We start from the raw sequence: 18553 nt of genomic DNA, 5'->3' as shown, positions 1-18553 counted from the left end.
ACTGTGTATTGGTACTTGGCTTTGGGCTCCCAGGGTTATAAAGTGCAATGTAAAGGCAAAGGTGGTTAATATTTGTGCTCAGTGGATGAGTCCAGGGAATCTCAGGTTCTCCGATTTGCCTGAGAGCATGTAATCAGACACTTGGCAAAATGGAAAATGAGAGAGGCTTTTTGTTGCCGTGTTTTTCTGTCTGTTAAGAGATACTTTTCCGCTGTGGCTGTAGATTTGGAGCTGAAAATGCACAGGCCCAATCAGCTAAGGAAGAATTTAGGAACCTGAAAAGAACACAAGACTTACAAACCAACATAGAAATGTCTGAGATACTTCAGGCACTCAGGGAATCCTTCCAAGATGAAAGGAATGATGTGGAAATTGCATTGGAATTCCTGGTATTTAGGAGGCATAATTGGCAATGAACTTCAAGGCACAGGGACCTTGGACAGTACTGATGTTCTTTTTCCAAGCATGTTGTAGCAGGGTTCCCAAATGATTGGTATTCAGGGACAGAAGTATCTGGATCATGCTACATCTGGTTTTCACTTGTCCAGCAGCGTGGCCACTTCCTTGGATACAGGACCCCAGGTGCCAGAATGGCCCCAGGCAAATGATAGGCTCAAGCTGTCAGATAGCAAGTGAAAGAGCTGCAGTCACCTCCTGAGAACCAGTACGTACCTGCTTGAATTGTAGTCTCTGCTTGAATTGCTTCTGGGTACCACACTGAAGCCATAGGTAGCAAGGATTATAAAACAATCTTCCCTTGTGGTGAGATTTATTGTTTTCTTTGTGTTTTAATCAAAATTGGGTCCTACTGGGCAAACTGCCTTACTGGTACACACAGCAAGATTGCTCCTGCTCTTAACAGCTCAAAGTGCACTGCTTCAATATTTGCAAGTACCTGCCACAGTTACTTTTATGAACAAAGACTTGTAGAAAGATGTAGTATAGAGTCTCTGGTCACTTTAGAGCAAAACTCTCCAAAACAAACAAATAAAAGTGAGAACAGTGTGTGTTTGTAAGCTACATTGAAAGGACTCTAATAATCTGTCTTCAAGATTATTCCAGCTGCTGCTTTAGCTTTGTGCAGTAGTTGACTTAGACACAGAGAAGCCTTTCTTGCTGGTACAGAAGAGTAAGTCTTACTTAGTGTAAGCTGTTCCACATTGCTTCCATGTCTTTCCTGCTGCTGAATCGCACACATCTATGTTTTTTTCTAATGCTTTTCTCTTTTGAAAGGATTTTGTTTTGTTAATACACATGATTTTAGAACACAAACTCATCCATGCAATGCGTCTATTTTATATCCTTTATTGCTGTCACTTTCCCCTGATTGCTTCCAGGTAGATTACTGGAGGAAGCTTTCCTTAAAACAGAGAAAGTAAGGAAAATTCAGTAGACTGAAAGTCTGTCAGGTTTCATTGGCTTATGTAATGTAAAAGGAAGCCTTCCATCCACTAGGATGTCTGCATTAATGTTGACATGCTGTTTCCTGATGTTTCTTACTTCACATCAGTGAAAGGCTTATTGACATCCAAGCTTTTCTTGGATGGTTTCAGAGGAAATCAAATGCCTCTAAATAGAGGGATTAACATCTGGAATGGCATGAGTATTGTCACACTCTTGTGTAGTGCACACCAGTGAGGATCAGAAGGAATAATACTGAATAATTAACTTCACTTTTTTGTTTAATCAGAATCATAGAACAGTTAGATCATCTAGTTACAACTCTCCTGCATGGGCAGGACACCGCACACTAAACCATGCCACCCAAGTCTCTGTCTAACCTGGCTTTGAACACCACCAGGGATGAAGCATTCACAGCTTCATTGGGCAATCCATTTCTGTGCCTCACCACCCTTATAGTAAATAATAGCAGTTGGGTCCATGGTGCTTATTTATCTTTATACTAATAATCTACTTCTTTCACTGCACATGTATTGCCTGGAATAATTACAGCTGTTTTCTTGAGGAAGCATTTCAGTGACTCGTTCATTCTAATTTTCTAAGACAATCTTTTTCTATATACAGATGCTGTAAAGTAATCATAATTCATAATTTAGTCAACCCTGTTCCTTAGGCTCTGCTTGACGTACACAGTGCACAAGCTCTGAGATTTTCCTTCATTCAGCAGGAAATCTAACACAGAATACCTGTAAATACCTTTGCAGACAAATTAAATGAGTGGTGTTTGGGTTTGTTACTGTTTTATTTCATATGACAGGTTGATAAATGAGATGTGATCTGTAAAGCAAAGTGCCTGAGACAGATGTAGAGCAGCACAGAAGCAGGGGACAACTATACAACACTGACTAAAAGTGTGATGTTGAAGGCTTGGCTATTTCAGGGTTTTCAGGTTTCTGCCAAGAATTTGTGTTATTTCAACTTGTATAAGGAGAAATTAAAGACCCTAAAGTCTAAGTCCTTATTCTTCATCCATGTTAGGGTTAGGTGCCTTTGAAAGAGTAATGTGAGCATTAGAATATGTCTTTCCAGCCCAAACCATCTCAACCTATTTTATTTCCCTGGCCAAGTTAGTGACCGAGGATACAAACTCTCTGGATTTCTATTAGCATTAGTGTGAGAAGCAGAGGCAAGTAGATTGGCCATATTAACAGGCTTATTCTTTTTTATTCTTCCCCATTAGAGCATTCTGTCAGTGAATTCTTACCTAGGCACCTGATAAGTGAACTGATGCAGGCATTTGAATGTAAAAATCCCTAGTTTTAGTTTAGCTTCATTTATAAAAAGTACCATACTGGCCTGCATTTCTTCTTGAATGCACAAGAGAAATGACAAATACAGCTGGGAGCAGAGCAGCTGTAGAGAGATCTTGGACTCACAGACTGGTTTGGGTTGGAAAGGACCTTAAAACTCATCCAGTTCCAACCCCTGCCATGGGCAGGGACACTTTCCACTGGAACAGATTTCTCCAAGCTCCATCCAACCTGGCCTTGAGCACTGCCAGGGATGGGGCAGGGATCCCCCACACTCTGGGTATGAGGCGGTGTGCTGATGGAATTCCAACCAGCAGCCTTCTGGCTCTGGGATCATCTTTGAAGTTCTGAAGAGACTGCATGTCTTTGAACATAATTTAATACATTTCCCTCTTCCTCAAACAGAGGTTTTTCCCTTAGGCATTCCATTTCACTATTTCCACGGTAAAGCATTTCAATAAGAAGAGTATTATGTTATTTCTTTACCTGAGGTTGAGCCCTTTGTCTGTTGGTTCCTTGTCTGTGAGGTTTTAGTTATTTCTGGTTACCTTTTTGCTGACAGGTTGGATCACTTTAGTGATGTGCATGAACTAATTAGGAAATTGTGTTTCAAATAAAAAGTGGTATCTCTAGATAGGATAAAAAGCTCCTTATCCCAAAGAAACTGAAGCATTGTAATCACCTAGCAAGAGCTTTCACTTGAAAAAATCATCTTCATTTGAAACTATGGCAGAGACATGGCTGTTTCCTTTTCTTTAGTGCAATAGAGGCTTGTGTGCTACATACACCAAGATACACAGTGATGATCCTGTTTGGAAAGAAGCACAGGGAAGATATTCCAACTTCCTTTTCTTTGTAGCAGTCTCTCCTGTGTGTTATGAGCATTACAGTAGAGCCAAGAGGTGGATCAGGGTTTTTCACTGTTTCATGTGCATAAATAATCTGTGGAGCAGCTGCTCCCCGATCAGACGGCATCCACGTGGAGGTTTCGCAATCCTGTTTTGTATGCTTGTCCTTGTCTGGTTTGCACATTATGTTCTGGTTCAAAGAATGTAAGTTCTCTAGGACAAACGCTTGCATGCCTGTCAGTACAGAGCTGAACAGGGTTGGATCCTGGCTCACAACTGGGGATCTCAGCTCTATTGTGATATAAATAATAAGCTTAATGCTTAATGAACTTGTGGGAGACGGAGATCTTTGTTAATTATTCAATAGCCTTATCTCTTAAATTAGATGCAGTCAGTAAAGATTTGAAACTTTCAGCAAGGTCTCTGGTAATGCTGAGGTAGAGCAGAACCAACATAATTAACCTGTTGGAAAAGGTGGAACAGAAAACATGGGAATCATCTTTTGCCTCACTGCCCAGAAAGTGGGAGAAACGTGAGGTTGTTCTTGAAACAATGAAGCCTCAGGATAGAGAAGCATCAGATTTACTTTGCAGTCCTCCTTTGAAGATTCTCTAATTCCTAATGCAGTTTTATAGTAAGGACATAACTGTCCTTTTATTAGATAAAGACATAGGTGATTGTTGGCAATATTCAGAAAGAAGGTCTGAGCTGATTTAAAGGCACCACAAATTCAATATTAGAAATGAGCTGAGTGGGTAAAATGAAGACAGAATTCCTTTTAACCATAGCTCTTGTGAAAAGCCTGCAGCTTTGTAGCTGTTCAGCCACATTTGACTCAGCTTTCATTGTTTTGTTCTTTATCCATTTTTCCTGAGCTGCCTGAAAACTCCTTCAAGTCCATAGGGAGGACTTAAAACATGAAGTGAGAGAGTTGGCTGGCTGCTTGTAAGCAAGCGATCTGCAGTGATTTTTGGCTTTAAAGGGTATTAAGCATCATCCAACACATGATTTAAGCTCATTCTGAGGAAATATCCCATAATTACATTAGTGAATTAGATTTCACTCTGTGTGAAAGCTATATGGCATATTCTATATAGGTATTATGCAAATACTTGGCAAAGATGTGGTAGGCTGTGTAAGACACTGAGCCCAGTTTTGTCTCAAATGATACATGCTCCCAGTATCCATATATGTCAGTGAATGCCTTGGGGAACTTTGGCACAACAATTTGGGGCTTGAACATGCATTTTTAAAATGTAATTTTGAAAATCCTGTGTATCATTTCAAACCTAAAGGGTTTAATATTGTTTGTGTGCTGCAACACAAAGCTTTTCCCATTTCATAATTCTTGGTTTGTCTGCTAAATGCACAAAAACACTCTTGGTGGCACTCAAGCCTGGTTTTTACCGCAGAATAAGGACGTACCACAGACATCATTGTGGATTGATTTCAAACACTGTCATTTAAATCACTGATTTTTTAATCATGTGTTACCTAAAACCCCAGGAAACTTTGATTAGAATAACTAATTTTAGCCTTGTTTTACATTTAGGTTTTTAATTATAAAAGGCTAATTGATAACCGTAAGGATATTCCATCTCTGTACACATTTACTTAAACTAATATAGCTCTGCCATACATTCATCATATTCTTTAACATCCATACTTTTCCCTAATGGCTATTTTTGCTCATGATTTATGTCAAGCTCTGTTTGAATGGAAATTGACAATTAGAATGTATAAGATAGCATTGTAGATGTGTTTTAATTTCAGAAACTACCTGAAATCCTCAGAACGCATGACAAAAGTAAATGCATTATAATGTATTTTTAAGTGCTGATTCGTCAAGGGTCTGTGGCTTATCAAACTATTTACTTTGGATCACCACATCCTGGAAGATGCATGCACGACATGAGATAAAATCCAGCAATACGATGCACATCCAAGCACTGTTCCTTTCTGGCAAAAGCTGTTAGATTATGCCTAAGAATATGCAGCTCTTCCCTTGATAAATCCTTCCACTTCCACTGGCCCATTTTTCTGATTCCTCTAAGAAGATTTATTCTTTTGAAGAATGTTTGCCATTTTTTTGAGGCATTTTCAGCCTTTGAATTGCTTTCTTGGATTAATTTTAGTCCTCACTTATGTTTCATAACAATGGCTAAATTGCTTGAGTGGTCTCCATTTACATAAGCTATTTCATATTTTACAAGGCCTGGTATATTCACTGCTGCTCTATAAATTGCCTTAGATCCTCCTCTGGAGGTGTAGCTCTTTAGGTGATGGAGGCAGAGCAGTGAATGTATTGAGAATATAGTTGTGGCAGGGCAGGAAGTCTCAGATGTGTGTATTTTCTATCACAAAATGTTCCTTCACAAGAATTACTGTTTTCCAGAAAGGTGTTTTGTTTGCCTCTTTCTTTTGCATGCTTTTTGTTACATGTAAATTGAGCAGAAACAATTGTGGGTAGACTATACAAGTGCGTTTAGTATTGGTTCTTGCTTCTCTAAGCTTAACACCAGCTTGAACTTGGAAATCAAAACACGCCCATCTCCTTAGCTTTTATTGGAGAAGTACTATATTAAAAGGTAATCGAAAAGAAGGTCCTGGGGGAAGTGCAAAGAATTGCTTGGTAAATGGGTGTTGTGTCAGGAGGCATCACTGGCTTGGAAAATAACTATAGGAGGAGATCCCCAGAGATAAGAGAATCTGGGAATTGTCATGTTCAGAAAGCCTACCAGGTCAGGAATCAGAGGTCACTTAAAAAGACTTTGAAGAGTGAATTAGTTGTTACCTAGACCTTCATTTGCCATGGGTTATCAGGGCATAAAAACCTTCCTAAAAGTTGCTGTCTGTTTCAGTCTGTTATTGGAGGTTGCACCCAACTGTTGGGATTGCTTGTTTTCTGTGAGCAACAATTGTAAATTACCCAAAATAGCTTGCAGATGAAGAGACACAATGTGCTGTCCATGAGCTGGGTATTAAACAGTGAGGCGCGTTTGCTAACTGAGCGATTCCATTGGGATACGGTGGGTTTGTGAATTTGAATTCAGCTGGAACTATCCGAGTACTGAAGTGAGGTAAAAGAAACAACAGGGTAAAGATTAGCCTCGGGTTAGATGGCTGTGATTTATCCTTCAGCTTTTGTCCCAGTTTTACAGCTGGGACTCGGGCTGCTAAGCTGGAAAAGTACTTCTTTCCGGGACAGTTAAAACTCATAGACAGTTTGTAGCATGTCTGCTCTTTCTTCCTTCGATTGTGTTCACCCTTTCAGTTGGGTTGAAGGAGGGACTGAGGTTGATATTACAAAAGCTAACCTGGTGGCATGTTACTTGGAGGGTCATTTTGCAGGAATAAGGTGTGAAGGTCAATTAGTTTGGTCTCCTTTGGAAATGAGATGGGGAAAGAAGGGAAATAGAATTTCCTTTTCCTGTGCAGAAGACTAACAGTGCTTACATCAATACAGAGGGGGGAAATAAAAACTCCTTTGATCAAATAGTATCATATTAACAAAGTAGAGTGGGGAACAGCCTCCATCTCTCCACAGCACTTTAAATGGCATCAGATGATGAAAGAGCTCTTTACAGTAATACATCCAAGGTATATATTGATCTCTTTCTTAAAAAGGAAAGTCAATGTGAGGCACTTACAGATGGTTAACTGGGACCTGTGTTGCAAGCAAGGAAAGGCAGTTCAGGCTGTTGTGATTTCTTTCCATATTTAATAAACTAAATTGAAATCCCTTATATATTTGTTTTTAAAATACCACTTTTCCCCAAGTTGCTGTTTCTAATACACTGTCAAAGCTATATTCTGCTTCCCATGGGAAATTTATTTCCCTCCATTGTATGTGCCCAGCCTCTTATTGTTACATGTGAAGCACACAGGAGCTGCCCGCATGGCTCTGTTTTGCCTCTGGGGAAAGGGCAGTAGTGTGTTCTGTTCTGGGAAAGGTTTTCCATCCTTGCATTGCCAAAGAGGAAGGGTCTGGCAGCTGATTTCCTCAGTTACATACTCAGTTCTAAATCCTGGGTGTAAAATTCCCAATATTGTGTATCCTCTGATTTCCAGAGCTCATCACTGCCCTGGTGATCAAACGGTTATGCTTTAAACATTGAAAGCATTTATCATACAGTCAGTAGACAAAGTGAGTTTGTATTTTTAGCTTTAGAAATGTCTGGATGATCTGGAAAAGCCTGTGTGATACCATCAAAACTTCTAATCTTAAAGCAAGGCTTCAAAAGTCATGGCCTGATCTGTGGTTAAAGGGTGACTGAGGAAAAGCTCTGGTCTTCCTGACTCTATGAGAAATTGTAATTGTGCAACCGGTTTTTGAGGTAGCTAAGAGTTAGTTATAGTTAGATTTCTTGACCTTGATCCCAGTGGTATTTGCCCCTTTCTTAACTTTCAAATCACTGTTCATCTTCCAGCTGTGTTTGACAATGTAGTTCTGTGTAAGGCCAGTGAAAACTTACAGAATCATAGAATGGTTGGGGTTGGAAAGGACCTTAAGATCATCCAGTTCCAACCCCCCTGCCATGGGCAGGGACACCTCACATTAAACCATGTCACCCAAGGCTCTGTCCAACCTGGCCTTGAACACTGCCAGGGATGGAGCATTCACAACCTCCCTGGGCAACCCATTCCAGTGCTTCACCACCCTTACAGTAAAGAACTTCCCCCCTTATATCCAACTTGAACTTCCCCTGTTTCAGTTTGAATTCCTTACCCCTTGTCCTATCACTACAGTCACTGATGAAGTAAAAAACTTGTGTTTGTTTCTTTTAAAAGATAAATAATAACCACCACCACCATTCTGCCCTGCTTCACCTGTTTCAGGGCAGAAGCCTGCTGCCGTTGTCTTTATAAAACTGATGTATCTGTGTTTTACAGGGAGGGGAACAGCAACAAAAGGAGTGTAACAAGAGTATTACTGCTGTGACTTGTTGGGGTTGTGGCAGCATTAGGCGTTATCTAGACATGTGCTACAAATGGCCGTTGGCATTGAAAGGAGCTCTCTGGTGACATCAGAAAGTCAGGCTGCTACTAGCTATGTGAGCAGAGCTAACCCTTCATGGAGCAGCATTGGTATGATCCTGCCTGTGACTTAGCATGACCACATTCATTAAGACAAAAGCAGGTAGATGATGAGATGATTTCACTCTCACAAGTTCTGTGGGCTGAGCAGACAATGTGAGGTAAAGGTCTGTATTTACTAGTAAAGGTTCAAAGCAATCCAAATGAGAGAGGGTGAAGTCACATGCAGTGTGCTTAGGGTTAATGCGGAGCCCACCTGAGCTGTGCTCAGAGCTCTCTGCTATTGGCTTACAGCAGGGGAGGGAGGCAGAGGGAGAAAATCCAGCTTAATTTAGGCAGTGACGAGTGGGTTGCTGTGCAGGATGTTTCACTCCTGGATGTCTGGGGTGATGCAGATGCTAAAAAAGGAAGCACATTTTCTCATCATATCTTTGCAAGCAAGGTGTCATGGGTGGCAGCTCAGCCAGCCTGCATCTTTCAGTGCGGCTGCTTAAGGGGCCTTGGGGGGAAGTCTTAATCATGTATAATATTACAGTGCTGGAATACTTCCTCTTGCCCTGTCCCCCTACTTCTCTATGCTTTTGGGCTCTCTGACTCCACATCACAGCCCTTTTGTCCAGGCATTGGCATTTGCTTTGTACCTGGACACATCAAATACGACACCCTATTTTATTCCAGAGCTGCAGGTTAAATAGGATAGCAGGCCTAGCCAGACTATGTGAAAGAGAGAACAGGTATGTGCAGCATCTCTGGCAGGGAACTGGGGGAGAAGCTTTTGCTTGGCTAAAAAATGCTGCTGCCAGGGAATGCTGTTATGAGAGGGATTAAATTCAGTTTTCATGTGCAATGTCTGAGCAAGTGGACGTTGCTTATGGAGATTGCAGCTACTGGCATCACAAGCAGCTCAGGGAGACCAGGATGTGGGATATGTCCACTGCTCTCAGGTACAATCAGTTTTGTTCCCTATTTAGGATGGATTTTGGGGGAATACATTCTTTTCTTGATATTCCTAGATAGCCACCTTCTAATTTGGTCTTTATTGAAGTCATAGTGCAGAGGTTGTATTGAGAAATGGCTGTCATACAGCTGAAGATTCTGGGCATGGACACAACACATATGAACATGTGTCACTTCGAATTTCTTACAAGAATCAGTGCCATGGAATGTCTAGTGTTAAGTCTTCCTTCAGTTCAAATGCACTTCCATATAGTGTCTTTTGTGGTATGCTTTTCTTTAGCTCATAACTGTATATGAGAGCAGTGCTGCTCACTCTGCTTTTTAACCAGTACACTGCGCTTTCCTCCTCCTCTTGATCTTGGCACGGATGAATGCATGGAAGTGCAAAGAATGGGAGGAGGCAAGAATCCAGGTTAAAGGACAAAAACAAAGCACAGGGAAGGTCAAGGTCAAGGTGTGTAATTTGTTAGGCTCTGGTATGAAGCCAGGGAGAGCCATGGTGGGTGCTGCTCTGGCAGGGGGTTGTGGACCACTGGTCTTAACCTCACGGCCCTTTCAGTTGCACCATGTTCTGGTTGCAGGTTAAGCTGATGCACATTGTGTTTAGTGGGATACTGAGGTCCTGCCTGCATATGCTGTGTGCAGATGACATTCAGCCAAAGGCTTTAATGTGCCTCATGCAGGCCTGAGATCATAAATGGCTTTTATTTGTAGAGTTTGGATGAACAAATGGTCTTTTCTTAGCCCAGCCTAGCCCTATTTGCTTTCTATTTTAGGACATAATGATAATTGCTAGCTTTTCATCTCTATGCCCAACAGTTTTGCCAGAGTTAAAATCAGGTTTAGTTAAAAGCCATCTCAGCCTAAGAAGACATTACTGGGATGTTAGTTCACTTTGATTCTAGACATTTGACGTATCTGATATTAGCAAAATGGAAGTAATTATGTTAACTCACTCTTGCAGAGCACTTCAAGGAACCCAGAAAGAGTAATTAAATGTTATTGTTGCTACAAAATAACAAAAACATGTTATCAAGCCCTTGGTATCACACATGAAGAGTAAGTGTGGCTACACCACCTTTGGCTTACAAAGAAGCAATGGATCCCTACTTCCTCCATGTAACTGGCTTTGGCCCCCATCAGTATAGAGATACTTGATCAGGTGGACCTTTTGTGTAAGGCAGTGTTTCTGTTCTCACTGCTTCAGAACTCAGAATCAAACTGAAGCCCTTTAAGAATCCTTTCTTGGTTCCATATCTGACAAATTTCAGCTTCTTGGATACAGCTGAAAAAAAAAGCATGGAAAATGCAGCAGATTTTTCAAGGGATTAGTGTAAAAGGGAATGCATCACAGTTTGGCAGGACCCCAGGTCAGGAATGTGGAAGCTGGCACACTAGGGAGAAGCAGGAGTGCTGGGAAGCTGGGAAATGGGTGCTGATTAAAACTGCAGTTCAGCACCCACCGAGACTGAAGGAAGGGTTCCGTTTATTGTCACAATAAGAAGGCAAATTGCATGTTTTTAGATTTAGCATAAGAAAACAAAGGCTGGAAGGGACCTCAAGACATTATGTAGTATGCTCCTAAAACCAAAGGCAAGATCAGCATACCATAGCCATCCCGGCAGATATTTGCTTGTCCCCTCCTCAGCCCCATGCTGGAAGTTCCAGAGCCTTCCTTGGTGACCTGTTCCAGCCTCTGCTGTCATTACAGTGTCATGGAGCCTTGAACTGTCACAGAAGAGCAGAGGGATTCATTGCATGGCCTCAGTCCTTGTCATTTCATGATTTCCATTTATAGCCTTTGTTCTCTGGAGTAAGACCCTGGTCTTAGGACAGCTTGGGGTTGCTTTTCAAGTCTAAGTTGTGTCAACGGCCTGTGAATTGCATTTTATCACAGGAGACCACAGGGCTTTGAGAACACCACTGACAGGCTGCTGCAAATGGTGACCTGGAATGCTGGAATGCACAGCATGTATCTGGGGCTTTTTAGCCCATTATGCATCAAAGTCAGGTCCTTTAGTGTCTAAAGGAGTGACAGTCCTCTCATTGTCAGGTGTGACAATAAACCTGGGCTTGTCCTTTTGCTAGGTGTGGTGTTGCCTGGGCTCTGAACCCATGAGGTGATGAAGGGTTTCAGGCTGTACCTGTTCAGTCAGTGCAGCCAGGCTTTAACTGTTGAGATCACTCTGATCCTGTTGGTCTCCCTTTATTACTATTTGTTGATGTATCAGGCATGTCGGCAGGATGTTGCATTCACTAAAGGAACACCCAGTTTGAGGACAATAAAATGTGGAAAATCCTTTGTTGCAGGCTGTCTCCTCTGTGGTTTCCCTGTGTGCCTCAGCTGATGGGCATTGCTTTCTGCTTCACTGGTCTTCCAGGCTTTCCCTCAGTCCCTGTGTCCCCTGAGGCTGGGCACAGAAGCTGTAGCACAACCCTTGCAGTTCAGTGCTGCCTGCCACATCAGTCTCTTCAGATCTTACCATGTGCTCAGTTGCCCCTTACCAGGAAATCTCTTGGAGTATTTTATGTTTGAATAGAGAGGCATGAGAGCTTGGGGCTGAGCCAAAGATCTCTGATCTGACATGAGATATTGTGGCATCCTCTGGGACAGAGGACATTCAGTGCTCCTGGCTTCAGGTTTGCAGTCTGCCATTGAAGAGCCTTTCAGAATCACAGTGAAAAGCGTTGACTGCCACGGTAGTACTAAAATCCCTGAGTGGGAGTCCTTATGCCGATTAGAGACCATGAGAACCAGTTTCCCACACCTGCATGTGGAAGACAACGTGCCCTGCCATGCAGCCTTCCCTGCTGTCACACTGCCGTCACCGTTACCTTTGGTCCCTGAAACAGTCTGTATCCCTGCTCCTGGCTGTGATGTGCCACCGCCCTGAGCCGGAGGAGACGTTGGGATTTGCTGCCACCCAATGGGGAAGTGCCGCATCCCGATGGTGCTCGTTCAGGTCTGACTCGCCTTCGTGCAAGCAATAAAGATCTTGCTAAGGGCAACCCGAGAAATAGCACTGATTGCTTTAGAAGACAGGAGCTTTTTGCAGTGATCATTTCTGTAGCTCTGTCTTGCCTGGCAGTCTTTGAATCATAAACAGCATGAAAAACAGAAGTGGTACTTTCCCTCTTCTACTGAGTGTGTCTATTATAGCCATAACTATCTAGTTGGCATCTATTATAGATGATAATTGAATCTTTGTACAGGACCTGGGAAGCATTTGAGGAAAGGAAGATGTACCTTTGCTTTGCTGTGTAATGGTCCCCTTTGGTTATCAAGTGTTGCAGTGGATGGGTGGCTAATGAGGGTTAATGAACCAAGTAACTGACAACAAATGCTTTTGTTTGTTTGCTTGCAGATTGTGCTGGCTGTGGAAGAGACATAAAAAATGGCCAAGCATTGCTAGCTCTGGATAAGCAGTGGCACCTGGGGTGCTTTAAGTGCAAGGCCTGCGGGAAGGTCCTAACTGGGGAATACATCAGCAAGTAAGTAACCTTTGTGTCTCTTCTTCACTCTCTGCATGAGTTCTTGTTGCTAACGGGGAAGAGCTGGCAGTGAAATTCACCTGTCAAAATCCAGGTTGGATCACCTTTCCACATACACCAAGACCTTTGTTCCCAGTGGGAGACGAGTTGGGAAAGGAAACTGAGACGTGCAGCTGAAAGGCGGTGTTTAATCATTGTAGTCTGTATTTAATACCAGTATGGAAGGGGATATATCTCCATGTTCCCATAAAGGATTAGGGGGATTCCTGCTTGTGTTTTCCATGTTAGCCGGATACAGCTTTTTTGCAATGTTGCTTTCCAAAATGTGATTTTGAGGAAAAAAGTGGAAAGTTGTCCATTGCTTGCGTTTGCTAGAGAATAGAGTAAATGTGATGTGATTGACCTGACAGTGTGTTTCTCATCTCCATATACAAAGCTAATGAGGAGGGGTTTGAGCAGAAGGAAGGGTAGAGGAAAAGAATAGGGAAAAGTGGTGTAATGATAAAATAGAGGGAATGAAGATACAGTCTCTGTTGCCTCCTTCAAACACGTAACAAAGAGAAGAAATAGGGAAACAGTGTGTTTCACAAGCCTGTCATTAAGGGGTGAATAACATTTAATAAAAGGCAGCATCTGTAATTTCGCAAAAGAGAAATCCTCCTAAGCTGACTAATATTTCCATTTTTACTTTATATTCCTTGTTCAGACTAAAAACCAACATAACTTTACACCTACAAGTAACTGCTTATACTCTCACAGACTACCAAAGATTTTGTTGCTGGTGTAAACAAAAACTACCTGCCTATAATAAAGACTGTGATCTCCCCTCGTCCTCATGGACATAAACTCCCTAAAACTGCACCACCTGTAGAATCTGCTGTAAAAAAAATGTGATTTACTTCAGTGGTTTGTACTGGGTGCCTTTCCTTGATGGAAATTGAAGGAATAATTCTAAGAGGCACTAATATGTTGGGGCTTTTCCCTTCTATTACAAAATACTTTCCTTGAATTCTTTCCCATTTGCCTATTGCTGTGTGTAGGAGCTCCGGACGGAAGACAAAGGAAGAGTGTAAGTCATCCTGTAACCTCTTTCCTAAAAGGGGGTTTGTAATTTGTGGATTTCCTGTTTCAGAGATGGTGCTCCTTATTGTGAAAAGGACTATCAAGTTCTTTTTGGAGTCAAATGCGAAGCATGTCACCAGTTCATTACCGGGAAAGTCCTAGAGGTAGGTATTTTGGAAACTAGAGTTGAAGAATTGGGCTGTGTCCCATTATGTCTTCATGCAACTGCAGAGAATACAAAGCTTCTCTTAGGAAAGGGTTTTTTTCCTGCTGATTTTAGAGTAAAGTTGCTGATTTTCAGCAATACTTTCAACATTTTAGCTTTGCAGTCATCAGAAAATGTATGGGATGGGGAATTAATTGCACTAGTTTCTATGGGTCTGTGTTTCCTATGGTTCTCTTTTAATGGTGATATGCAGAACCTATTGCACTGCTTATTCTGTGTCAATTTGATGTACTTATAGAGGTAAGTTAGTACTGGAATCACCTGTGAGAGAGAGAAATGTGCTAGTGAGGTAAATTATACATTCAGAAACAAGAAGGCCAAAACCATCTGTAGCATCTCTTTTGTTGACTCTTAGCTGGAATTCTCAGTGTTCTCACTGAAACTGGCCAAATCTTTTTAGAGATGCATATTTTCTGTTGTTAGCACTGATCTCCATCTCCCATGGCTGTGATGGGTTCCAGTTCCCTTTGAACGGGATTCCTTGAACAATACATGGATCCCTCTGGGTCATCATTGAAATGTTTAAAGGGCGAACATGCAGGGAACCTTCCTTGTCACCATCTCTGAGATATATGAGAAGCAAATCTGGTACCTCTCTTCCCTGTAGGAAACTGTTCTATGGAAAGAACCTAAGCTTCGAGCTCAGGTCTAGAGGTGGGCTGTATAGCTTGGCTCCAGCTTTAGTGATTGAATGATCTTATCAATACATGGAAATAAAGTGTACTAAGTTCTGAGTAGAAGTAGAGATCTTCCTTCAGTGTTTGTGGCTTTCATTGATTATTAGGGCACAACCCATGATAATACAGTAGATGGCAGCAGTAGTTCTCAGTATTTAACTAAGAACAAACTGCTGAAGCCTATAGAAGTTGAACTACTGGTATAGTGAAAGGGACTGCTATCCCAAGGGTGTAGATTGGGCAAGTCCTTAGAAACTTTCACCAAAAGAAATCCATACTTATGTAGTCAGGGAGACCATTCAGACAATTGGCTTAATTGCATCCAGTATGTATTAGCAGCCTGGATAATCCATGAATAGATTTCTCCAGGTCTCATTTGGGAATGCAGATGCAGAAGAGACATTCAAGCACTTTCTGTTACTAAATGGTGCTTGAAAAGATTAGAAGATAGAGGTGAGCAGCTCACATTCAATAATCAGAGCAATCTGTGAGAACTGTGGGCTCATCCTAGAAACCCTTTACACTGTCAGAGATGCAGAATTCCAAAGGGGCAGTACTAATGCCTCTAAATTAGGCTAAATGTGTCAGCACTTGTATAGCATTTAGACAGAAAAGGTGTTCTAAAGGATGGGGTCAGAGCATGACTTTAATCTTCTGGTAATAATGGAGATGAGAGATTGGGAGCAGCCACAGGGCCAGGCAACGTAACTCAGAGCACAGGATGCCGCAGTTCAGGGAGGGCTGCAGACCTATTTGATTCAGGATGTTCACAATCTCCTTGTCCTGTATGGGTAATCACCCACAACCTTTCAGTACATCTCAAGCTTTAATATAGATGAGATTCTCACAGGAGGATTAGTGTCTTAGCTCTTTGTTTTCTTTGGCAAATTTGGGTGGTTTTGGTGATTTATATATCATGTGAGTTGTCTCTTGTGCTGCTGCCTCTCTTGGGAAGGAAGCCACATTCTTGGTGTAAAGTAGCACAGTCAGAGGAATTATCTAGGTAAAGGTTGTGGCATCCTTGACCAGCCGAAGTTATAGCTACTAACATCCAACAGGGGGAAAAGAAACAAAACACTTTGTATTTTACCTTTTTACCACTTTTGTTAATAAAAATGGTAGTAGTAAATTCACTGATCAGTATCTTCCATTTTGTTTGTCAATTAAATAATTTGTCAGGTGCACAGCATGCTATTTCATCATCGATTAGAAGAAACTGGAGGGAAGTACACAGTACACTGTGCACAAACACTTCCCTCTAATGCACCAGAAGCGATGGGCAGCATGCCATTGTAGTGCTGTTTTATTTGTGACTTATTCTTATTACATCTGGGGCAGTCTATAGAAAAACTGAAGGGAAATGATGGCATGAAACTTACCTTGGGGTTCACAGAGGCTGGTGGTACCTTTTTTCCAGTCAAAGATATTTTGTTTAAGATTATTATTTAAAGAGAAGTGGAGATACTTTGCAACATTCTAGACTTGCAGCTCCTGCTTGGTTTTGTCCCTCAGTATGGCTTAAGCATGGAACACCAGGCTGTTAGTCTTTTACAGTTAGCAGCCAGCAAGAGAGACCTGGAAGTCTTCATCTCAGAAGCAGCTCTGCTGTGCAGTTCGTAGGCACACTCTGCACAGCCTGTCAGAAAGGCCAAGGTTTGAGTTCAGACTCTGAGATTCAAGCCTTGAGAAGATGGACTCTCTCATGCCTCTGCTCAGTTGAGGAATGCATTAAACAGTACTTACTTTGCTAATGCCCACACATCATGGTAGGATGCTCGTTTTTCTAGGCCATGAATTGAACAACTTTCAACAGCCATGAAAATATGCAAGAAAAATATCATGTGCATTTCAGTCAGCTGAGATATTTCTCATGTATTTGGTACGCAGTCACAGATGATAGACGAGTGCATGCCAACACAATAAATGTGGTACGTATCCAATGTGAAATAGATATTGCAACTGTCTTGAGCATACTGGATGCTTTAACACATCATTTCAGGCAATGTTGTCAAGGCAACAGAGATCAGTTTTCTTCCTTGGGTTTCTCCAGCAGAAAGGAATCTTTATTTATGAAAAATCACTCATTTCCCAACAAGTAGTGAAAAATGTTTTTCATCAGGCAGTAACGGCATAGTAAGAGTGAGAACTTTCACATAGACTTTCCACTAGACTACTGTTTTCATGGCTTCAAGGCTTGCCTGTTGAAAGATGCCCATCAGATCCTAATCCTTCACTTTTCTGTGCAGAAATGTGTAACTCCACAAATATAAGTAAACTTTAGCACATATTGTGCTATTTGAAAGATGCTGACCCAAGTATTTTTTGTCTAATGAGGTTATCACACACAGTATAACAATTCCTCCGGGGCTTAACTCTAAGTAAGTCAATGAGAAGCTTTCCATTGACTTCAGACAATGGTGAATCCTGCTTATATCCATGTATTTCACCTTTGCTTATCTAAAGTCCCTTACAAAACTTCTCTGTGGTATTCTTTGAGTTTTGCAGAAGGAAGACATCAGGGCAGAAAGAGATGGATATTTTGCATGAAATCACACAGAAAGCCCAAGAATAAGATTCAGGTCTTACAGTTTTCACTTTTTTGGCTCTTATTAATATGAACAGGGTTTGATCTCATGATCTAGAGATGGAGATGTATCTATCAAATCCTTCAACCGTCCTGCTACTCTACCCAGTGATTTTTATAACACTACTGACTTCTTATTAATTTGGAAATAAATGGCCATTGTGTGATTACTCCTGGCTGTGCATAGCTCGAGTTCCTGTTCCAAGGGTCTGCTGCCTGCCCTGTTATCATCTCCTGTGTGCACTGTCGAAACTTGCACCCCACCTTGTAAGCAGTGGCCTAATGCCATTTCAACAGATGGACCTGAAAAGAGAAATGCCAGGGCACCAGAAGGCTCCCTTGACTTCAGCCTGCAAGGTCAAGTCCTAAATGTGGGTTTGATATTGTAATTTATGCTGAGCTTTCCCTGATTTTAAAGAGGAAGATGAACTTAAGATGTGGTATTTAATGTGAAGGAGGTTTAGTACTTGTAGGCAGTGTTACCTTGATGTGCCAGAAGTTTAGGGTGTCTCATCTGTGCTGCAACAGCTCTGAAGGATGTCAGTTCTGAGACACCTTGACTTCTGAAGTTAGAAATACATAATTATGAGGGTGAAAGCACAGACAGCAAAAACTGCTATGGTTGTGTAAGGAGACCATATCTGTGTTTAAGGGGCAAAGAACGTGAGCAGAACAGCCTGTGAGGTTCTTCAAGTATTGTTTTGAGAGCTAAAAACCTGTGCTGTGAGGCTTAGGAGCAGTTTCTGCTGATGCTTTACATGTGAATGAATTTGTTCTAAATAAATGAATAACAAAGAGGTGACAGAACAACATTGCTGGTTCCCATACAAACTGTAAATGATTCGAGCAAAGCCTGTTTATGTTGTTCAAGCATGTGCCTTCTGCCAGCACTTACCCATTTAAGCAACTTTGCTTATGTGAGTATTTGTATTCAAATGCTTCAGTTGATCGACTTTCAG

At 41.6% G+C, this 18553-nt stretch overlaps 1 protein-coding gene across 4 annotated transcripts in view; it reads left to right on the top strand.

Annotated features, from left to right (window-relative positions):
• Nucleotides 1–18553, top strand: part of ABLIM1 (actin binding LIM protein 1) — a 195758-nt gene that overhangs the window by 108465 nt on the left and 68740 nt on the right. For all 4 annotated transcript variants that reach the window (XM_034062655.1, XM_034062657.1, XM_034062656.1 and 1 more), the window contains exons 5-6: nucleotides 12919–13045; nucleotides 14178–14271. In XM_034062655.1, coding sequence (XP_033918546.1) covers nucleotides 12919–13045; nucleotides 14178–14271 — 221 coding nt within the window. The remainder of the gene's footprint in view (nucleotides 1–12918; nucleotides 13046–14177; nucleotides 14272–18553) is intronic.

This window comes from Melopsittacus undulatus, chromosome 4, assembly GCF_012275295.1.
Source record: "Melopsittacus undulatus isolate bMelUnd1 chromosome 4, bMelUnd1.mat.Z, whole genome shotgun sequence".
Taxonomy (NCBI): domain Eukaryota; kingdom Metazoa; phylum Chordata; class Aves; order Psittaciformes; family Psittaculidae; genus Melopsittacus; species Melopsittacus undulatus.
The sequence above is the reverse complement of the archived record's forward strand: the minus strand, read 5'-3'. Positions and strand labels throughout refer to the sequence as shown.